This window comes from Numenius arquata, chromosome 1, assembly GCF_964106895.1.
Source record: "Numenius arquata chromosome 1, bNumArq3.hap1.1, whole genome shotgun sequence".
Taxonomy (NCBI): Eukaryota; Metazoa; Chordata; class Aves; order Charadriiformes; family Scolopacidae; genus Numenius; species Numenius arquata.
In genome coordinates this window covers 11,727,634-11,746,533 of record NC_133576.1, presented here as the reverse complement: position 1 = coordinate 11,746,533, position 18,900 = coordinate 11,727,634, and the positions used below count along the sequence as shown (strand labels likewise).

Genomic DNA, 18,900 nt, shown 5'->3' with positions numbered 1-18,900 from the left:
TTTTCAAGCACATAAAAATAACAGACAAATATTTCTGCCTTGTTTAAAAAATAAAAAAAATCACACTGCAGAGCCATTAAATAAATAAAACTTACCTAGTTCTTCCCTTTCCTTTAAGAGAAATGGGACCGAAATTTGTGAAAGTACTGGAGACTCAGCCAGCGCACGCACACTCGCTCCCTCTCACGCACACACAAACGCATCCCCCTTCCCCGCGGTGCTCAAATCACAACGTCTTCCTGGTATTCAGCAGCTTGGTCTTGACACGTTCATGTTCCTCCTTCAGCCACAATCACACGGGTTTAGGCAAAAGGTGCATTCGAGTGCAGGGCACTGATATTAACTGGGGCCCGATCCTGTCAGCAACATTAAGCAAAACCTGTGCCCTCGGGAACCCCTGGCTCATTCTGCGGGATGCCACAGGCTCAGTCCTCCTCCCACGTGCTGCCTGCTACAACAAAGGGCTGTCACTCACAGAAACCAGAAAGCTGGTGTTTGAGCACGGGCCAAAGAAATGGAAAGGGGGAGAAAAAAAAAAAAAAAAAAAAAAGAAAAAGACATTAAGAAGGTGCTAAACAAGGTACAAAACCCACCCTGAGGTAACTTGCAGCATACGAACAATGAAATGGCAACAAATACGACTGCTGTCTCTGCTGACTACACCAGACGGAGTTGTAAGCTACATTAAAACGTTGACCAAGTTCAGCAGTAACTGAAGCCATTGTTCAAACACCCAAACAAAATTCTGCCTAGAAACAGAAAGTCATGGGTTAAAGAAATCTGAATTTTCTAAACCAGTATTTTTAATTGCTGACCACAGAAAGACATAGTAATTTTTGCCAGGTAAAGTCAGCCTTAAGTCAAGTGCATGTGACAAGCTTCAAACAGACAAAAGCTGCACAACAGATGTCTTTATCAATTAACGCTGGGTTAACACAGACTTGATTTCTGTCGAGGCTCCTGAAGATATTTTACAAAAGAAAAAGAGAAACCCAAGCCACTTCCAGTTCATCTGTAGTTTCAGGTAAACGCATCAGAAACAAAACAAAACCTGTAGCATTTGTTTCCCCTCTCCCATACGGATGCTCTCACTCCTTTCTTTACATCCACGTATTAACTGAGGGTGGCCCTTACCCTGGGACAATCGGACATCAAACTTGATTGTTGGAAAATCAACAACCACTATTTGCACAGCTCTCAATGTTGCATCCTTACTCTTACCGGTAAGTAAGCATTGCTATAGGCACTGGTGCTTTAAAGTTAGTAAGGTGGATGGAAATACAGTGTGTATATAAATATGAAAAGTACCCTTATACATACATTTAGGCAAATAAACAGTGATGCTATGAATGGTCTCTTCAGGGACGCCAGTAAGATCCACTTTCTTCTTCTTAAATATATAAACAACACATCGGACTAGAAGTCAGTCTATCAGTTTTCATACAGCTGAGCTGCAGTCGTGACCGAGAATATGGCTTATATTGTGGGCGGGTCGGTTTGAGGACTGCTTGGAAGAATCTGAAGCAGATGTGTTTGCAATGGAAAGCAAAGGCGACATTGCTGAACCATCTGGAGGAAGAGCCGTGGCTATTTCTGGAAACAAAGACGTCAAGTTAAAATTGGATAAGTGCGACGTGTTGGTCATGTGCATCGGCGGCATATCTGGAAGCAAAGGAAAACTTGGCTGAGCAAAACCAACGGGCCTGGGAGGTGACAAAATGGATCCGAAGCGATTGTTTAAACTTCCACTACTCGGCTTCTCCGTGCTTGGGTTAGGAAACATCTGATTGGGAAAGTAAGGGATAGAAATGTCATTGGAAAGGGTAGGGTGGGCAGGAGAGTATGGAGGATAGAAGGATGGCAGGGTATTCTGAGGATCGACCGGGATTAGAGCTGGTGTTCGAGTGGCACTAGGCTGGGTGACTGGTGGGATGAAAGAGGCATTGGCATTTATCGGTGGATTCATGCCACCCTCTGGAATAAAAGGGAATCCGAAATTCTGAGAGAGCGTATGTTGGTCAGGCGCTGCGTTATCGTTAGACACTTGAGGGCCATCAGACATAAATCGGACAATGCTTCCTCTTTTTTCTATCGCAGACTGCTGGCGCCCAAGGATCATGCTGCCGCTGGTGGAGAGAGGAAGATGGGGAAGACTAGGGTCAAAGACATTGCCATGTCTTTGATTTCCAGATCGATTCCTTTCAGGCTGACGTATTTTAGAACCTCCGTTATCTTGCAGAGGATGCCTCGACCGCTGAGTTACTGAAGAATTTGGCTGACGAACAGAAGGTTGCCCTTGCTCGCCATTTCCGTGAGAAACTGCAGGGTGAGGGTGAGTTGGCCTCACAACTCCATGCATGTTGCTAGAAACAGGCGTATTCATGTGGCTCTTAGTTCCATGACTGTCCGTCATCCTCATGGGATTGGACTTCTGCACAGAGATGTTTGGGCTTGTATTGCGACCCTGAATATCTCCCGAGGAAGAAGAACTCGAAAAAGGAATATTCAAAGAACTGTTCCTTGTGTTAATTGCACCAATAGACATGTCACAGCTCTCCCTACTCTGGCCATCACCATCTCGTCGGATGTGGACGCTCTCCCGTGCTGGGGGGCAGTTGTACTCAATTGTGGAGGAGGCGCCGCACTGCGTGTTCCTTTGATGTTCTGGGATTGATCTTTGGCTTCCACTAACTTGGTCTCCAAGGTGAGGGGCAAGTAAACTCTGCATAAAACTTTGGTGGCACGTGTTTTCATTTTCTCTTGATGGCAGGGTATTTCCTGTTGGAATACCCTGTACTGGCTGGTAGGGCAATCTCTTCTGCCTTTCTATGGACGGCCCAGTATTTTGACCGATTCGAAAAGCTTGCGATTGCATGCCCCTGAGGGATGACACAGAATTACCAATTTCGCTGTTTCTTGAAGCCTGTACATCGAAATTGCCCGTCGGTTGTTGATTGGGTCCAGCTGGCTTAAATGTTTGACAATCAGAAAGCCGCTGCACATCTGAGCTAACTGTATGGTCGACAGATAAGCGGCCCTGCATGTTATGAATGACCAACCCTTTATTTCTAGAAACATCAAGATAGCTTCTCATTTCAAGCTGGTCAGAAACCCTAGGGCCTTGAAGAGATATTCCTATTCTCTGCTCCGAATTAGAGGGCGTCTTCCCAATGAGCGCCTCAGCGGAGTAGCTGGAAACTCTGTTTCTTTCCTGCCTGTGAGGGGTGCATGTCATATCTGATGGCCTGGTTACGATACTTGCCTGGGACACCATTTGCTGCTCTAAGCCCCTTGAGGTCATAAGTCTCTGCATCTGATTGTGCCCTGACACATGTTCAGAAGCTGAACCTTGCTGTCTGCTGCTAACATCTTGTTGCTGTTGATGCATAATATCCTGATTTATATGGCTCTGAGGGTGGTTATGATGGTTTCTGCTTGTTGCAGGATTTTCACAGTTCTTTTCAGGCTGGGAAGCTCCAAAGTGCTGCTGCATCTGCTGCTGCATTTGTTGGTGGTGAGGAAGAGGCTGACCACCTTTTTGCCGTGTTTGATCACTTCCATGGTGTTTTTGCTGCAGAGAAAGTTGTGTGGCTTGTGTTCCCTGGATGAGATTTCGTTTCTTTTGCATCTGCACCTCCTGCTGTATCGTTCGCTGTTGGTGGACGCCGTGTGGTTGAGAATGGACCGAGTTTTCCCCGTGAGTGACGTGGTGCTGCAGCTGATACAAGTGGTGCCTTTCTCTTAACTGACCAGCCTGCTGTTGCTTTAAGTACGGATGATTACTGTGAAGGTGAGATATGCCTTGAGCAGGAACGTGTTGAATTGGCTGCAGGTGCTGCCCTGCCTGGCCCTGCTGTTCTGAAATCGATGGCTGAGAACCGCACTGAACTTCAGGTTGTCTCAAAGCTGGTGTTACAAAGTTGCTGTTTGATGGGAATAACCTATTAAGGCCGTCCGTGTGCCCCTGATTGCTCACTGACACCACTGAATTGGATGAATTGGGAGGGATCTGACCGACTAGCATCTGTGTTTGCTCAGCAATGCTCTCCGGCGTTCGGTTCATCAGCGCCATCCCTTCCAGCCTGATGGGCGTTGTCTGGCACTGCTTTTGCCTCTTTGCTGTAGAAAGCAGAAGGTCGTCTTGAACAGCCCGCTTGGCAGAGTCTTTGCGACCTTCGTGATTTTGCTGCTTTAAGTGTGATTCCTGCAGCTGGGGAGCCTGCATGGTGCTTGTCCTCATAGCATTCAGTTGTTCCTGAGCATATTCACTCATCATAGCAGGTCCTGGAGACTGATTGACGTATGTGCTAGGTGGAAGGGAGAGGCTCACAGTCGCGGGGACGCTTGCTGGCTCTGAAGACTGGGATAAACTCGAACAACTCACAAGGGGATGGACAATGCGACTCTGGTGGATTAGATTATTCACGCTTAAACTGGTTATGCTTGGTGACTGGGAAGTGGAATTCTGTAAAGAAGTGTTTGATGTTTCGACGCTTCCTACAGGGCAGGCTGGCTTTTCAACCTGTCTATCGACATTCGTCTGTACTGTATCCTGAGCACTGAATTTGTTTGGGGCTGCTTCCAACGGTCCTGCACTGTTTTCTTTCACTGGCTGACTCTTAAAAGGCTGTTGCTCTCTCTCCAAAGGTGCAACCTCAGTTGACTTAGAGATGGCATCCCTCATGCTAACCTGTACTCCTCCTCCACCTTTCTCAAGGTTCTCCTGGTCAAAAATAGCTCTTGCTGCAAGAGCTACAATGTCAGTCTGTTCTGAAAACGTGCAGCTGTTACATGTACTGGTTGAGGTGCTGCTAGTAACGTCCTCTCTGGTGGTATCAGGCAACATAGAAGCAACTGAGAAGCCTCGACTGCTGCCAGAGCTAGTTGACATAGGGGAGTCAGCCTGCCTGCTAGCAATAAGGGAAGCACTGGCTACTTCCTGATCAGAGATGCAGGAGTGATGCTGGGAGAGAGCATCACCTTCCGTGTTCATCAGCAAGAGTTCCTGCTTCTCAGGCAAATCAACATTTGAGTCTGCTGATTTAGAGTTTTCCATGGGAAAATGAGAATGCTCCCCCGGAACGCTGAAAGAAGAGGTTTTCTCCACAGCTGTTCTTTCTTTCGTAAGATCTGACAGCATTTTGGTTAGACCCTGTCCTTCTAACAAGTCCCCATCTTGCATTATCACTGAGGAATCCTGCGTGACGTTGCAGGACTCTGAAATCGTTCCTGCCTTGGAAGTATGACCCGCCGTGCTGCTCTGTGCCGCTGACGTCCCAGCACCCTGAGAATTTGTCACATGTGCTTCGGTACGAGAGGACGTTAAGGTGCTGGGGGGTTCACAGGGTTTGGGAGACTCTGACAAGGTTGGTGGATGGTTCTGAGACCCACGGGCCTGCTGGTGAGGAGCAGCATCTTTGGTAGCAGTCGGCGGGATGAGCACCAGCTGCTCTGACACCACGGACGCCAGCGGCGAGGAAGTGGGCGCTTCTGCTGAGCTCGGCTCGGGGACAGAGCAGGTTTTTGCTGCCTGTTCAGAGCTCGCAGTCTCTTTGGAACGACAGTCAGAAACGCCGACGCCACTTGACGCTGCCACACCGCTCGCCTGCGACGTCGTTAAAGCTTGTGATACCGCTGGAGCGTTTTCAAGCAGCCCCTCACCGTTGGAATGCTTTGCGGCCGTTTCTACGGCAGCAGAGTCCACCTTCCCTGCGTCTTTGCAAGGAGCTGCTGGGCAGGACACTTTACTGCTGACTGCTTGGGGTTTCTTTGTACTTGGCTTTTTATTTGTCCTTTTTGATTTTGCATTGGATGGCAAGGCAGCAGCCGCTTTTTTAGGGGAAGCATTTATTGAATTAGATGCACCAGTTAATACCGAAACCTCTGCAGGTACTGAAGATGCCACAGAAGTTGGTAATGACACACAGTTAACTGTGGCGACCTGGTTGTTGACAGTTGTGGGATTGGTAGGGTGGCTGAGAGACAAGTGTAAGCAGCTCTGTCCAGCCATTTGCGATATGCTTTGATTGAGGTTAGCTAAAGCACCAAACGTATTGAGGGCAACATTGGTATTCGGATCCTCACTGGTGGTGGGTTGAATAATTTGCATAGGGGCTTGATTTGAAGCTCCAGATGAAGACATCACAGGCTGCAATGCAAAAAGCTGCCCGTTCAATGAGATAGTTTGAGGATGCTGTTGATTTGACATGGTAACTGAAAATGTTTGCGTAGAGCTAGAAGATGCCAAAGAGGATGGTCTGGGTAATATATGGACAAGGTGTTTCCCTCCAAAAGTCTGTGGAAGAGAGGCATTTTGTATGGAGCTGCTAGAGTTTGCGATTGCAGTCGGCCCATTCACAGGAACTCTTACAGAAGCAGAAGGCTGAGCGGAGAGGAGGGGAAGAGGATTCTGATTAGCAGCTTGTATAATTACAATTTGCTGGCTAACATTTTGGCTGGGAACTTCTGCTCTCATAATCGGAGGGCACGGAGTAGGGTTTGAAGGCTGGAGAATGATGACATTCTGGTTAGCTGGTGCTCCTGTAACAGCTGACACGACCGGCTGAGCCATCTGAATCACCTGCATAGCTGAATTTAATGGAAGGATATTTCCTGCAGGCTGAGTTTTAACCTGTGGCTGGCTGATTAATGGCTGCATAGGCAAGGGTGGGCATGAGGGCAAGGTAACTACAATCTGTTCAGCTGCCTGGCCATCCCCAGGCAGAGAAGCATTCAAACTGATACTTGTAGTCAAAGGCCTGCTGTGAGCAGAAGATACAGTACCAGCACCATTAACTGGCTCATTTAACAGTGCAGTCATTATACCGGACGGCGTTTGGCTTAGCGGCTGAACAGTATTTCCCGCTAGCTGCAAAGTTGTCCACGTGGTCTGTGTGTTTCCAGCTGAAGGCATCCGTGTAAGGCTAGTCATGTTTTTCAAGTCTGAAGTGCCAACACCCGAAGAGCCTGAAAAAGACCAGCAGTTCTCTAGGGGACTGGCAGGCAGAGTGCTTATTGCCGTCACAGCCTTAACTCCTTCTGCTGCGGAAGTCACAGGCATTCCAGCACTACTTACTGAGTCTGTACTTTTGAGGACATTTACAGAGGAAAGACTATCTGCAGTAGACAGTCTCACAGATGGCACAGAAGCCGTGTCTGTGATTGAAATGACAGAGCTTTCCTGAAGGTCACTCCTAGAACCGTGTGTATTTGAGCAAGTTGCATTCACCTGTTGAACTTGGGAGGCTTCTGTGGAGGCACTGGAAGGAAGGCTGATTTCCTGCAGGAGTGTTTTCTTTGTTAATTTAGTGCCCTCCTCCTCATTTTTACTTTTGGGAAGATTTTGATCATTTTGTGGTGCATTACTTGAAGAACACTGCAGTTCCTGCTCTGTTCCGGATCGAGATGCGCTCTGTGAGCTGGCAGGAGCAGTGGTGAGCACACCTCGCTCATTCTCTGGGATGGAAAGCTCAAGAACGTTCCCTGCTGGAGCTGTCTGAGTGGGTGCCAGTGGAGAAACCGTAGTTTGCGACCATGGCTTGTTTTCTGTGGGGTAAATACCAGAAATAGTCACAGGAGTCACTAGCTTGCAAGTTCTCTGGACTGGCACAACATTGGCTGTTTGCTTTTGTAAATTATGACCAACATTAAACGTTATTCCCTGGACAGATGCTCCCTGGCTATTCCCATTGGGTTGACTCCCATTTGAGTAGACAATGATGTTCTTCTGAACCTGATCACTGGGAATAACAACCGAGACCTTTGCATTTTTGAGATTTCCCTTCCAGTGGATTGTAGGGTCATCATACAGGCAAATATCATTTGCTTTCAGTAGTTCGATGTATCTCCCGTTTTCCTTTTGCAGTTCATCCAGCTGTTTCCGGAGTTTTTTTATCTCTTCAGCTACAAAACAGTGAGAGCACTCCGTTACATCAGCACCAGAGCGAATACTAGGTAATGCTACCACATGACTCGGAGAGTAAATACTATGTAGTATTGAAATAAATTGTTCATAATGTATGCTCTCTTCAAATGGTTAAAATAACATAAATGAAGACTCTGACCCTGATAAGGCTCTCTACCGAGCAGGAAAGTGAATGAACTTCACAGACTATTCTGTTATCAATAGCAGGATATGTCAAATTATTTAGTTAGAAAAAACATCGGCACTAACTCAGATGAAACTGAACACTAATCAAATTATTCAATTACTGCAGGAAAGATGAGCACATTAATTTATCTTTTTCTTTTCTCTGCTCCTTTGCAAACACTAAAACTGTTTTTATTTAATTGATAATCTTATGGCTTTCCAGGACAATTACATCTAAAAATGACATGCAAAATTAAAATACAAAGCACTTACGTAGAGCCACAAAAATCAGCAATGCACTTGGGAGATGGCTCACCTAACCAGGAAAATCACCTAGGTTTTTCAAACCCAATTGCATTGACAAGATAAAAATATTTAGAATTCCATTCTATGGGAAGAAATAAAAATTACAAACTGCAACATTAGCTCTGAGATTATTTCTGTCATACCCCCATCACTGTACTTTAATGCATCTGTTCAAGAAGATTTTATATGATCCATTATATTTTTATAAAATACGCTGTTATCACTTCTACAGCATTTGAAAGGAAAAAAAGAATAGCTCTATGCATGAAGGGAACTCCATCATTTCCATGAAAAAAATCTAACTGAAGTTTGTCAGAAATCGTTCTGGACGCTACAGCAGAATAAATCAGGATGGAATGTACTAGATGACATCACATCACCTATGAGCTCTGTAATTACATCGCAACACAATTGCTTCATTATCTCATAGCTGTGTGCCAAGAACACGCACTTGGGCATTCTGTTGGCTTCTTATTTCAAGCTATCCTAAGCAGCTGTATTTCTCCTTTATGTGCATAATATCCCGGGATTCCTACATTTGATGATCCAGGCTTTGTTGTTAGTCCATACTAACAGACACACAGTGGAAGTGAGTGACAGAAATTCTAGAGCCTCCAGCAGGATCTGTACTTACCCTGTTCATTGTTCCCTCCATTTAACAGAAGTTCATCATTCTGTCTTTTCATTTCTGTTATATACTTAAAGGCCTGATCCAGGATCATGTTCTTGCTCTTTAAAGGAAAACATATATATATGAAATTAGGAGAAAGGGTCTATCACTGATAGATCCATTGATGATGAAATTGCACTTGCTCCAAGAGGTCTTTACTTTAAAAATGTGCTAACCTGAATTATTCTCCGAATATTGTTGGGTGGTATTTTATTTGGTTTTGGTTTGTTTTTTTTTTGCGTTTCTTTTTTTTGTTTGGTTGTTTGGTTGTTTTTTTAATGAACCACAGGTTTCATGAGTGATACTGACCCTTAGAATGCCATGAGTTTTTACAGAATAAGATTTTCAGCACTGGAGCTGACATTTTCCAATGCCTGAAGCTAGATACTAGGGCTACAGAAAGGAACAGCAAGCATCATTGCTTGCTGAGAAGCCTAATATTCTCGTTCACTAGTAAACATATACATCACACGAAATTTCCAGGATACTGCCTTGTAAATATTTTATTAGGAAAGAAACAAATGTGGAACAATTACCCAGGGAGGCATATGCATAATTTTGAAACTAATATACTGGAGAATATGGAAATAGAAAATCTGCCATAACTCCTCCACCATCTTCCTTTTACGAAACTATGCTTATTCTGTCTGCAAAACCTCTTGTTCATTTCTTAATTTCTTCTTCTACTGTTCTGTAGGAACAGCCTCTTCTGTAAATTGCTGTCTTGAAAAAGATGCTTCTGTGCATCAACCTCAAACCATTTGTCTTTCTTCATCTTTCACAAGGACACTGTCTTAACTGACTATTATAGTATCACTTTCAGAATTGCTTTCGTCCCATTTTATGAAAAACAACAAAAATAAACACGCATGCAAGTCTATTTACATCTTGGGACATTCGTGATCAACCAGCAAAGGGCAGAGAAGGGACTAGAGAATGACCTGAAAAATGATCTTGCTTAACCCATAGCTTTCACCACTCCAGCATCTTAGAGACTACATTAAACAGCATCAGTAGAAAACGACTTTGACAAACAGGAGTTGCACAACGTAACTGGCAACCCACTGGCCAGATCCAACCTACTTCTGTCTAGCCTCTCTGCTCGCCTGCAGAGGAAAGGGTGAACAGCTACCCATCCGCTCAACGCAACAGGGCAGGCAGCAGCCGAGATACAGGATTTTTACACCTTCTGTTGTTACTCACGTGCAGGCACCCTGAATGGGCACTTTGGGAAGCTGTGAATCAAATGTGCGGGCAGACATCACCAAGCTGACCAAATTGCTATGGGAAAATTAGTCTGGCTTACACCTCAAAAATACTGCACGTATCAACTGAGGAGAAAATCAGTCATGTGTCCAACTCCTATGGTTTCCTTCCTTCAGCAGTCATATGCAATACCTTCACATAAAAAGCTCAAAATCTGCATAATTGCGTTCATGTGACCCTGCACTTCCAAAAGGAATTCTATTACAAATCATTTTTTACATACCAATAACTGGTAAGTTTTTTGAGCATATTAATTCAGACAATTTTGCCTTCTTCCTAAGACAAACAGCAAAATAAGAATTTTTACTTCTACAGACAAGGAAACACACAAGCATTTCACAGGAAACTTCTACGCACCTCTGAACGGACACTCACTCACCTGCTTAAGTGCTGGAGAGCAGGGAATGAGTTCTCCGATTCTGTTTATCCCAGCATTGATCTTCTTCTTTCGATGTCTCTCCACTAAGCAAAAATAATACGTGCTGTGTCATCTGGTTGGGCAAGTCAGCACAACAGCAGCACACTGGTACCAATGCAAGGGCTCATAAATACATTATTTCACGACAGACCGGAACCCTTAGTAACTTGACAGGGGAAAAAAAATGGCTCTAAAGTGAACCTCAGCTATTGAATTAACACTCAGCAGAATTAAGACCTGTAACATCAGCAGCAGTACCTTTAAAAGGTAAGGATGTTCTGGACCCCTTTGTGGAAAGCAGTTGCAACCTCAACTCAAAATTCAGGTTTTGTAACGCTTTCTAGCTGTGTTTTATGAACCTCTTTTCACAAAGCAGATTGGTTATATTTAAGTATACAGAAAGCAAATGAACCGAGATTATGGAAAGAATCAGTTTCAGATTTGGGAAGGAAATCCATGTCTCTTAAATCCTAATGTCAAGTTTAGCACCAAAAAAGAAATAATTTAGATTTTACCACTTTTCAGTCTTAATTTTAAATTTTTATTGATGGAGCAGCCAATGCTGAATATGGCTGAATCTCTAGGTATATGGACTATCAGTTACTCTTGTTTACATTTAAAGGTATAATTGTTCTGCAAGGTCTAATTATAGAATCATAGAATGGTTAGAGTTGGAAGGGACCTTAAAGATCACCGAGTTCCAACCCCCCTGCTATGGGCAGGGACACCTCCACTAGAGCAGGTTGCTCAAAGCCCTATCCAGCCTGGCCTTAAACACTTGCAGGGATGGGGCATCCACAACTTCCCTGGGCAACCTGTTCCAGTGCCTCACCACCCTCACAGTGAAAAATTTCTTCCTGGTATCTAATCTAAATCTCCCCTCTTCCAATTTAAAACCATTACCCTTGTCCTGTCACTGCACTTCCTGACAAATAGTCCCTCGCCATCTCTCCTGTAGGCTCCCTTCAGATATTATTATGACCTTGTAAAGAAAATTTACCCTGTAAAGAAAGTGTTTAATGAATAGTATTTCCAGTGAATTACCTATTTTGGAGAAAGTCAAAAAATGCTTCATTTATAGTCCTCTAGTGGACTCTTCACAAGCCTAAACACTGGTGCAAAGGGTCTACACTACAAGTCTAGCAACATAAATGCCTTTGGGCATGGTTTTTTTCCTACAGTATCAATCTCTATGTTTTCCCCCACCATAGTCATCTTCCTTCAAATATAGTTCACTCTCATGTAGCTATTTTTTTTTGACTGAGATGTTTTGGTGTTCTACGCAAACTAAAACTGTTAGATGCCTTATTTACTAAAGAGCCTGAAAAAAAGTTCTGTCAAGGCTTTGTCAAGATTCAAATTAACATATCGTTCTTTGTGCTGAGTATTGCCTTGTGGTTTGTGCAGCCGGGCTGCTTTTAGCAGCACACAGAAACAGAGTGATCTGCAGGTGAGTATATTTTATTGTGCTGCTTTACAAAGGATATGCTGAATTTAATTACTTAATTTCAAATTTCATTTCAGTAGTCTGCCACTTCAATTGGCAGTTTTTAAACTATTATTTTTTGTATCTCAGGACAGACTGGTGGTGTTGACAGAGACCTACCTACTTAGGTAGGTAGCCTACTTAGACTTAGGCCTAAACCCTAAGCACAGCAAGACAAAGTCTCTTCTGCAATAAATTTGCCATATAAATCAGGGCAGCTGTGTAAACATTAAAAAACAAGATACTTGGGATTTAATTGTTATATATCTTACCAATACATATAGGTATTACAGTAGCTGTGAAGTGTTACTCCTTTGTTTTGATAATATTTTCCATGCTCTACCCAGCTTGTCCAGATATTAATGACTAGGCAAGCTACAGGGTTAAAGGGAGCTGGTCCCAACATCTTGCAGAGTTCAGCCAAGTAAATAAAGACTTTGGAAAGCTATTGGCAAGTAAAACAGGAACTGAGAACTAGAATGAGGTCGGCAATCTTAAAAGTAAACTTGATAAGACTACTTCCTGATACTTCTCAATCCTTAAGAAATTGGCCACACCCTGGGCACAGCCAAACAAGCACCATATTTCACAGCTTTCACATGGAAACTATGCAGTGGTTTTTCCAGGTGAGTTAGTGAAGATCACACAGTAGTGCTGTTTAATAAAAGAAGAACTGGAGGAATCAATTTCTTAGGATAAACCAGGCCAAAACCTGTAAGACCCCTCCCCAGTCCATCTTTCTGCTGCTGCTTGCAGAAGACGCCACTGGAGCTAGACACTGACGGGAAGAAAAGGCCGCATGCTGCCCTTTCCCTGGCTGCGACTCCTGCAACATATAGACGGTACTCCCACAGAATTTCTGGGATGCCAACGTCCAGGTGGGTGCCTCAGGGACAGGCTACAGGAATATTTCTAATCCAGAGAACCTCTAAAGCTCTTGAGTTGGATATCCATCTGTAATTTGCTTAAGTGTTTACCTCTTTATTTTAAGAGAGGTGGGTATTATTTGCATGTGAATGCCTGTGCATTTATTTTCCCTTAGAATTGAACACAACTGAAATTGTTTACTTCTCAGTTTACTAGCATTGGAAAGCCAGGGGCATGGTCCTACTTTCATACTTGGGTATGCTACTCTAACCTTGTACTGTGGAAAACAGCAAACTAGAGACCGATCAAGAAGCCTTTCTGCATAGATATTCTATGCAAGGACACAGAAAAGTGTTTGGTAGGCTGGGGTTTTTTGGTGTAATAAACTCCTGAGGAGGAACCTTCTCCACCCATATGTTTTATTAGTTCAAAGCATCTGCGCTTATTTCCAGAACCAAACAACAAAATGTAACGCTCCTACCTGCATTATGTGTCTCCCGGTTTTTCTTTCTGTGAAACATAAAGGGAAAACAGTGATGTGAAACAGAACTGAAAAAATCTGCATACAAACATTTCTTTTATTATTTCAATTACAGCTAAAATATTAAACATTATATTCTGCTCTGTGAGCAAGAATGTAGTAGAAGTCACATTCACAAAGACTGGTTTTAGACACTGGTATGAAATAGTTTCTAACAAAAATTCATTTGTGTTCGTTCTTCAGTAAATTTCAGCATAACAAGGCATAGTGTAATACCCCATTTAATTATTGCTACATGTATTTATAGGGCAGAGCTGGATTTTTGTGGTTTTGTTCAGGAAACAGAACTAGTAGCAACTTATCCAGTGTTCAGTAAGGTGAAATATTAAAAAAACAGAACTAATTTCTGAGCAACAGCATTAATTATTTGTCTGAAATGTTGCTTTTATGTTCATTGGATCAATGAAACAGGAGAAACTGATACCACGCAAATTGATTTTTCCAGACATATCACCTTCAAACATCATACCTTCTGGTATAAACATGCTTCCTTTGTGTGAGAAACCAGAATTACCATTCCTCTGCAGTTGTTCTTCTTCACTGCCTCAAAATTCTGTCTAGGTATAATTTGAGCATGTGAGGGTTGTCTTTGCTTTCAGATGGGCGCCTGGAATTTCTGGACCGATGGCAACCAGGTCAGAATCACTGTGCAATGACTCAAATTGCTTTGCTGGAAATCAATAAATCCCAAATGTGTACATATATAAATCAGATGTACTGCATACATGAAGTAAGCCAAACACTTTCAGAAAGCAGAGTAAAGCAGAGCACTTTTTCTGGAAAAATAAATATTCCAGAAAAAAAAAAAAAAATCTTTCAAAAGATTTCTGTCCAGCAGTGTGCTCTCAGTCTAGATGTTTGGCTAGAGTATGCAAAACGCAGAGCAGCATCTTCTGCATTCCCTTTTCACTGTTACAACAGAATCCAGATGTTACATGGAATCTGAAGTGAGAATGCAGGATACACGTGGATGACGTGTGATTATGATGGGGCATGTATCCTTTACACTTTGAGTTGATACACATTTATTTCTGATAACTCACCAAAAGTAGTGTGCATCTAGAATAACCTGGACAATGATGACAAGACAGTATGTTACTGCAGACAGTCAGACCTGGAGTAATTTGCTGAGAAATAATGCCTAAAGATGAACATCTTCAAGTCAAATAAATGCCAACTGAAGCTCACATATCTGTTCTACAACTATTCAAGAAGTGAGGAATCTTCTGCTCATTGAAAACTTGCACCACCAGAACAGGAATGTGTGTAAACTATCATTTAAAATGTTTTGGGGTTGTTTTTTTTTTTTTTTTTTTTACAGTAAACTACAGTTTTCCCACTTATATGCAAAACAACCATCTGCCAGTCAGAATTGGCCATATATTCTAAATATGCACAAGAATATAAGGGCTGGAGAGACCCAGCTGCCCTTTGATTCCCATTACCAACACAGAATCCAAAATACTCCTTTAGTGGGATAAGAAAGAGTCACAAGACCCAAGACAACTGAAAAAATTTCTGTAGGACAAATCAATGTTCTCTCTGAACTTTTCTTATCATAAATCATATCCTACATGGCCAGCTAGCACACGATGGATGCTGTATTTAACTAGGGACTGAAGATTCCCCTACCAATTAAGCATTAGATCAAGGTGCTACTACAAAGGAACTAAAACCTGGAAAAGTTGTAATGAGCTCCCAGTCACTTTGTAACAAATTTTGGTCAGCCTTGCTGTTCAACCTCAAGATGTATTTTGAGTTCCAGCAGAGATTTGCAATGTAAGATCCAGATTCCACTGGGAGTTGAGGAAGAGATCTAAATTATTCTATCAAAATGAGCATAGTGACTCCCCAATATCTACAAGGAGTGTCTGCAATAATACAAGGTGCACTCAAACAGAGGTGGTGACAGTTTTATACACATCAGAGTAGTCAGTGTAATAATGAAAGGATCTCCATTGCCTAGGTGGCCCAGGTAGACATGTCTTTGACAAATAATTCGGCATAGACAGGAGAAGAGAGAAAGGGAGTTTTGCAGCCAGTGTTCCCAAATTTTTGGATCGACCCTGGTCAACCCTCAGAACTTGTTGTCAATACCCTTATTGCCAAGCTTTTAGCTAGAAATCTCATAACTGCGACATGACCAAAGACTACAGAACTACAAAACAGCTGTTTTTCCAGCAGAAACTCACCGATGTTGCTTCTTAGTAGGTGTCTCATTCTCTGTCATCTCTGGCATGGTTTCGGAGAAGAGAGCCTGAAGAAAATTGCGGAAGGAATTAACAACTCCTACACTCTTCTGAATTCTTAGCACACAACATTTCTTACGTGGTTTTGCCTTTGACTGCAAGGAAAGGGCCATACTACAACATACGCAGAAGTCCATCACCTTGATGAAGAGCAGCTGGTCGTGCGAGCATTAAAAATGCGGTGCTTTGTGAACCTGTCTATGATGAACTGGTTTCCATTTCCTCAATTACTTTAAATATAAAAACAAGTATAATCACAACTACTTTAAGGAAGCAAGAAAGAAAATTAGAGTATATGATTGTTTTTTGAATAGGAGGAGGTACCGATGGACTCTCTTTCATCAGCCCTTCCTAACTGAATATGCATTCAATTCCCAGTTCTAAATAAAGCATCAATGCTAAGCAAAATACAAGTTACAATGAGGACATTGTATTAAATACAAATTTAGTGTTATTAATGTAGTAAATTACAAACTTACTCGCTATTGAATTAATGTATAGCTTAAAGTGGCCAAAAATTACACCCTATGTTTTAAGATATATAAAACTGAGTTAAAAATAAAGTTATGAAATACAGTTTTTATATAACAGCCTAATAAATCGCACCTAACTTATCCTCAGTTTGAACACATCAATAGCATGTATTTAGGTAAACAAAAACATTATGAAAAAAATAAACAAAAGACGAGATTAAGTCAATGATGGTGTTTCTACCAGAGGAATGAATTTTAGACAGCAAGTAACATTATATATACTGTAGATGACAGCAGGAAAAAGTAAAAATCTGTTTTTTGATGAGGCTGAGGTCTCTATTTAGTTTCATGCTTCTCCTTGTTCTCTCCCCAACCAACCTGTTATTGCAACTCTTCCCATGGGCCCTCAGACTCCTCGTGGCTTCACCTCTCCCTGGCTCCTCCTGGAAAGCTCATCGGCTTCTTTGAACCGGCTTCGTGTCTTTAGGGTATTTTTTTGTTTGTTTGTTTGTACTGTAAGGAAGTGGGGGTGGTTTTTAATATAACTTTCAACACCAAGCAGATTTTAATGTAAACTGAGCCTACCATTACTGACACTGACATCAAAAACAGGAAAAAAAAAAAAAGAAATTCTTACGAACCAGAAAGCCAGCCATCTATAGAGCTCCCAAAGCATCGAAGCGTACACTTCGGAGAGGGCTCTGTGCATGCGCCTCTGTGTGTGTAATGTTAACAGAAATTATCTGTATTGTGCCAAAACAGGACTTGGATGCTGTTCTACAGTCTTTATACTCTTAAAGGTTAATTGAATGTAGCGGACTCATTCAGTAAAGATTAACTGAGGAGAAACGTTGAGGCTGACACCGTTTACCACTCTATCCCTTCTTTAAGTACATTCTCTATTCCTGTGAAGACATGGGAAATGTTGGCAAACCATGAAGTAAAGCAAACAGGTGATAACCCGTAAATAGATCCAGCTTGGGGAACTCAAAGTGCCTGAAGTTTTCAGGAATGTAATTCAACTCCTCCACCTACACAACAGTGTTCACACCATCACAAAATTAGACACAATCCTCCAAGCCGAGTTACAGCATTGCACTGCTCCACTGGGTGTTACATACAGCCTACCTGAAACACAGTCACCAAAGACTTCCCTAGCCCATCGATAGGAGGGCATCACTTTCTATTTATATTTCTCAACAGGCTTTGCTTTCTCCATTCTCACTGACCATGCTGTGTGTAAATGATGAAAAAACTTGACAGAATTAACAGAGTCTTTTGCTGGGGGAAAAAGTAGTGATGCAGCTTCAGCACTTTCATTCACCCTCTCATAAATTATTTCTTGATATTTCATCTTCAAAACAGATTTCTTCTCCTTTAAATCCACCTAGCTTAACTCACTATTTTATTTTCGTTTATATCTAGTAAGACTAGTCCAGTTGGTACCTCTGGTCTTCCAAGTTAGTGAAAATTCACAACTCCGAAAGCCAGGGAAGCCAGTTTCCCACCCAAGGCACCTGTAACTTATCCCTCCTGTGCGTAGCTGGTGATGGTCAGCAATACTCTCCCTGGGAGAATTTAGCAGGTGTGCAAGTCTGGTTATTGAAAAAAAAAAAAAAAAAAAGAGGAAATCTGGCTAGAGCCCAGGCATCTTTTACACTGCTGGCAACCAGAGAGATGTTCACACGTATGTTGAGGGATTAGGGTCAGCACATCTTGCTTCAGTGGGTATTTTTTCAGTTGTGTCAAAGCAGCCCAGCAGAATCTATATCCACTAAGGCTACCAGCAAAGACAGAAGCAGCAGAGTAGCTGGCCGGTAACACTACGCTCTTGTACATCCAGCATTAAGACAATATCATGTGTATCAGGTAAAATAGCTATTTGTGAGGGCAAAAGGGTCATTTTATTTAATTTAGCATATACAGTACTGTTTCTGCATAGTGGGGTAAGGAGGTGAGCACAGAGCATGTGGACATAGTTCTGGTACAGCAAAGCTCTCAAACATTATGCTTAGAAAAAGGAAGATGCTGGATTGCATCGTGTGGCAGTCATGTACCCCGTTTCTTCACTTTTCTACACTGTCTGTAAGGACAGAATTGATATATCTGTTACAGGGTATTACTAGACCACAGCAAGTATGCCAGAAATCAGAGCAAAAAGATGAGAGAGGTCTCGGTTTCTGTGAACTTAGCGTTTTTGAAAGACTAATGTAGTCACCAAGGAACACATTTTTTTAATCTTGCAAATTTATATAACTTCAGAACCAAAGGATTATTTCTGTATTAAAGTGTATTTAACATAGAAAGCATTAGTGTGAATTTAGAAGGCCAGTTACCACGCAAGGCTACAGATTAAACACCACTGTGTGAAGGTAAAGGGTGTAAAAAAAGTGCCCACCCACAAATACTCTTCCCCAGAACAAACACAGCCGTTCTCACTCACCTGCTTCTCCCTGCACACAGTTTAGATCACATCCACAACCCCATCTTCACCCTGCCCCAAGTCAGAGCACCCACTTCTCCCTCCCAACACGG

The 18,900-nt window shown here is 42.5% G+C and overlaps 1 protein-coding gene across 1 annotated transcript in view; it reads right to left on the bottom strand.

The window, feature by feature from the left end:
• Positions 1-1,438: 1,438 nt before the first annotated feature.
• Positions 1,439-18,900, bottom strand: part of USF3 (upstream transcription factor family member 3) — a 31,287-nt gene continuing 13,825 nt past the window's right edge. The window contains exons 2-6 of the mRNA XM_074155100.1: positions 15,836-15,900; positions 13,584-13,612; positions 10,711-10,793; positions 9,030-9,126; positions 1,439-7,902 (exon numbers count right to left, since the gene is read on the bottom strand). Coding sequence (XP_074011201.1) covers positions 1,439-7,902; positions 9,030-9,126; positions 10,711-10,793; positions 13,584-13,612; positions 15,836-15,900 — 6,738 coding nt within the window. The remainder of the gene's footprint in view (positions 7,903-9,029; positions 9,127-10,710; positions 10,794-13,583; positions 13,613-15,835; positions 15,901-18,900) is intronic.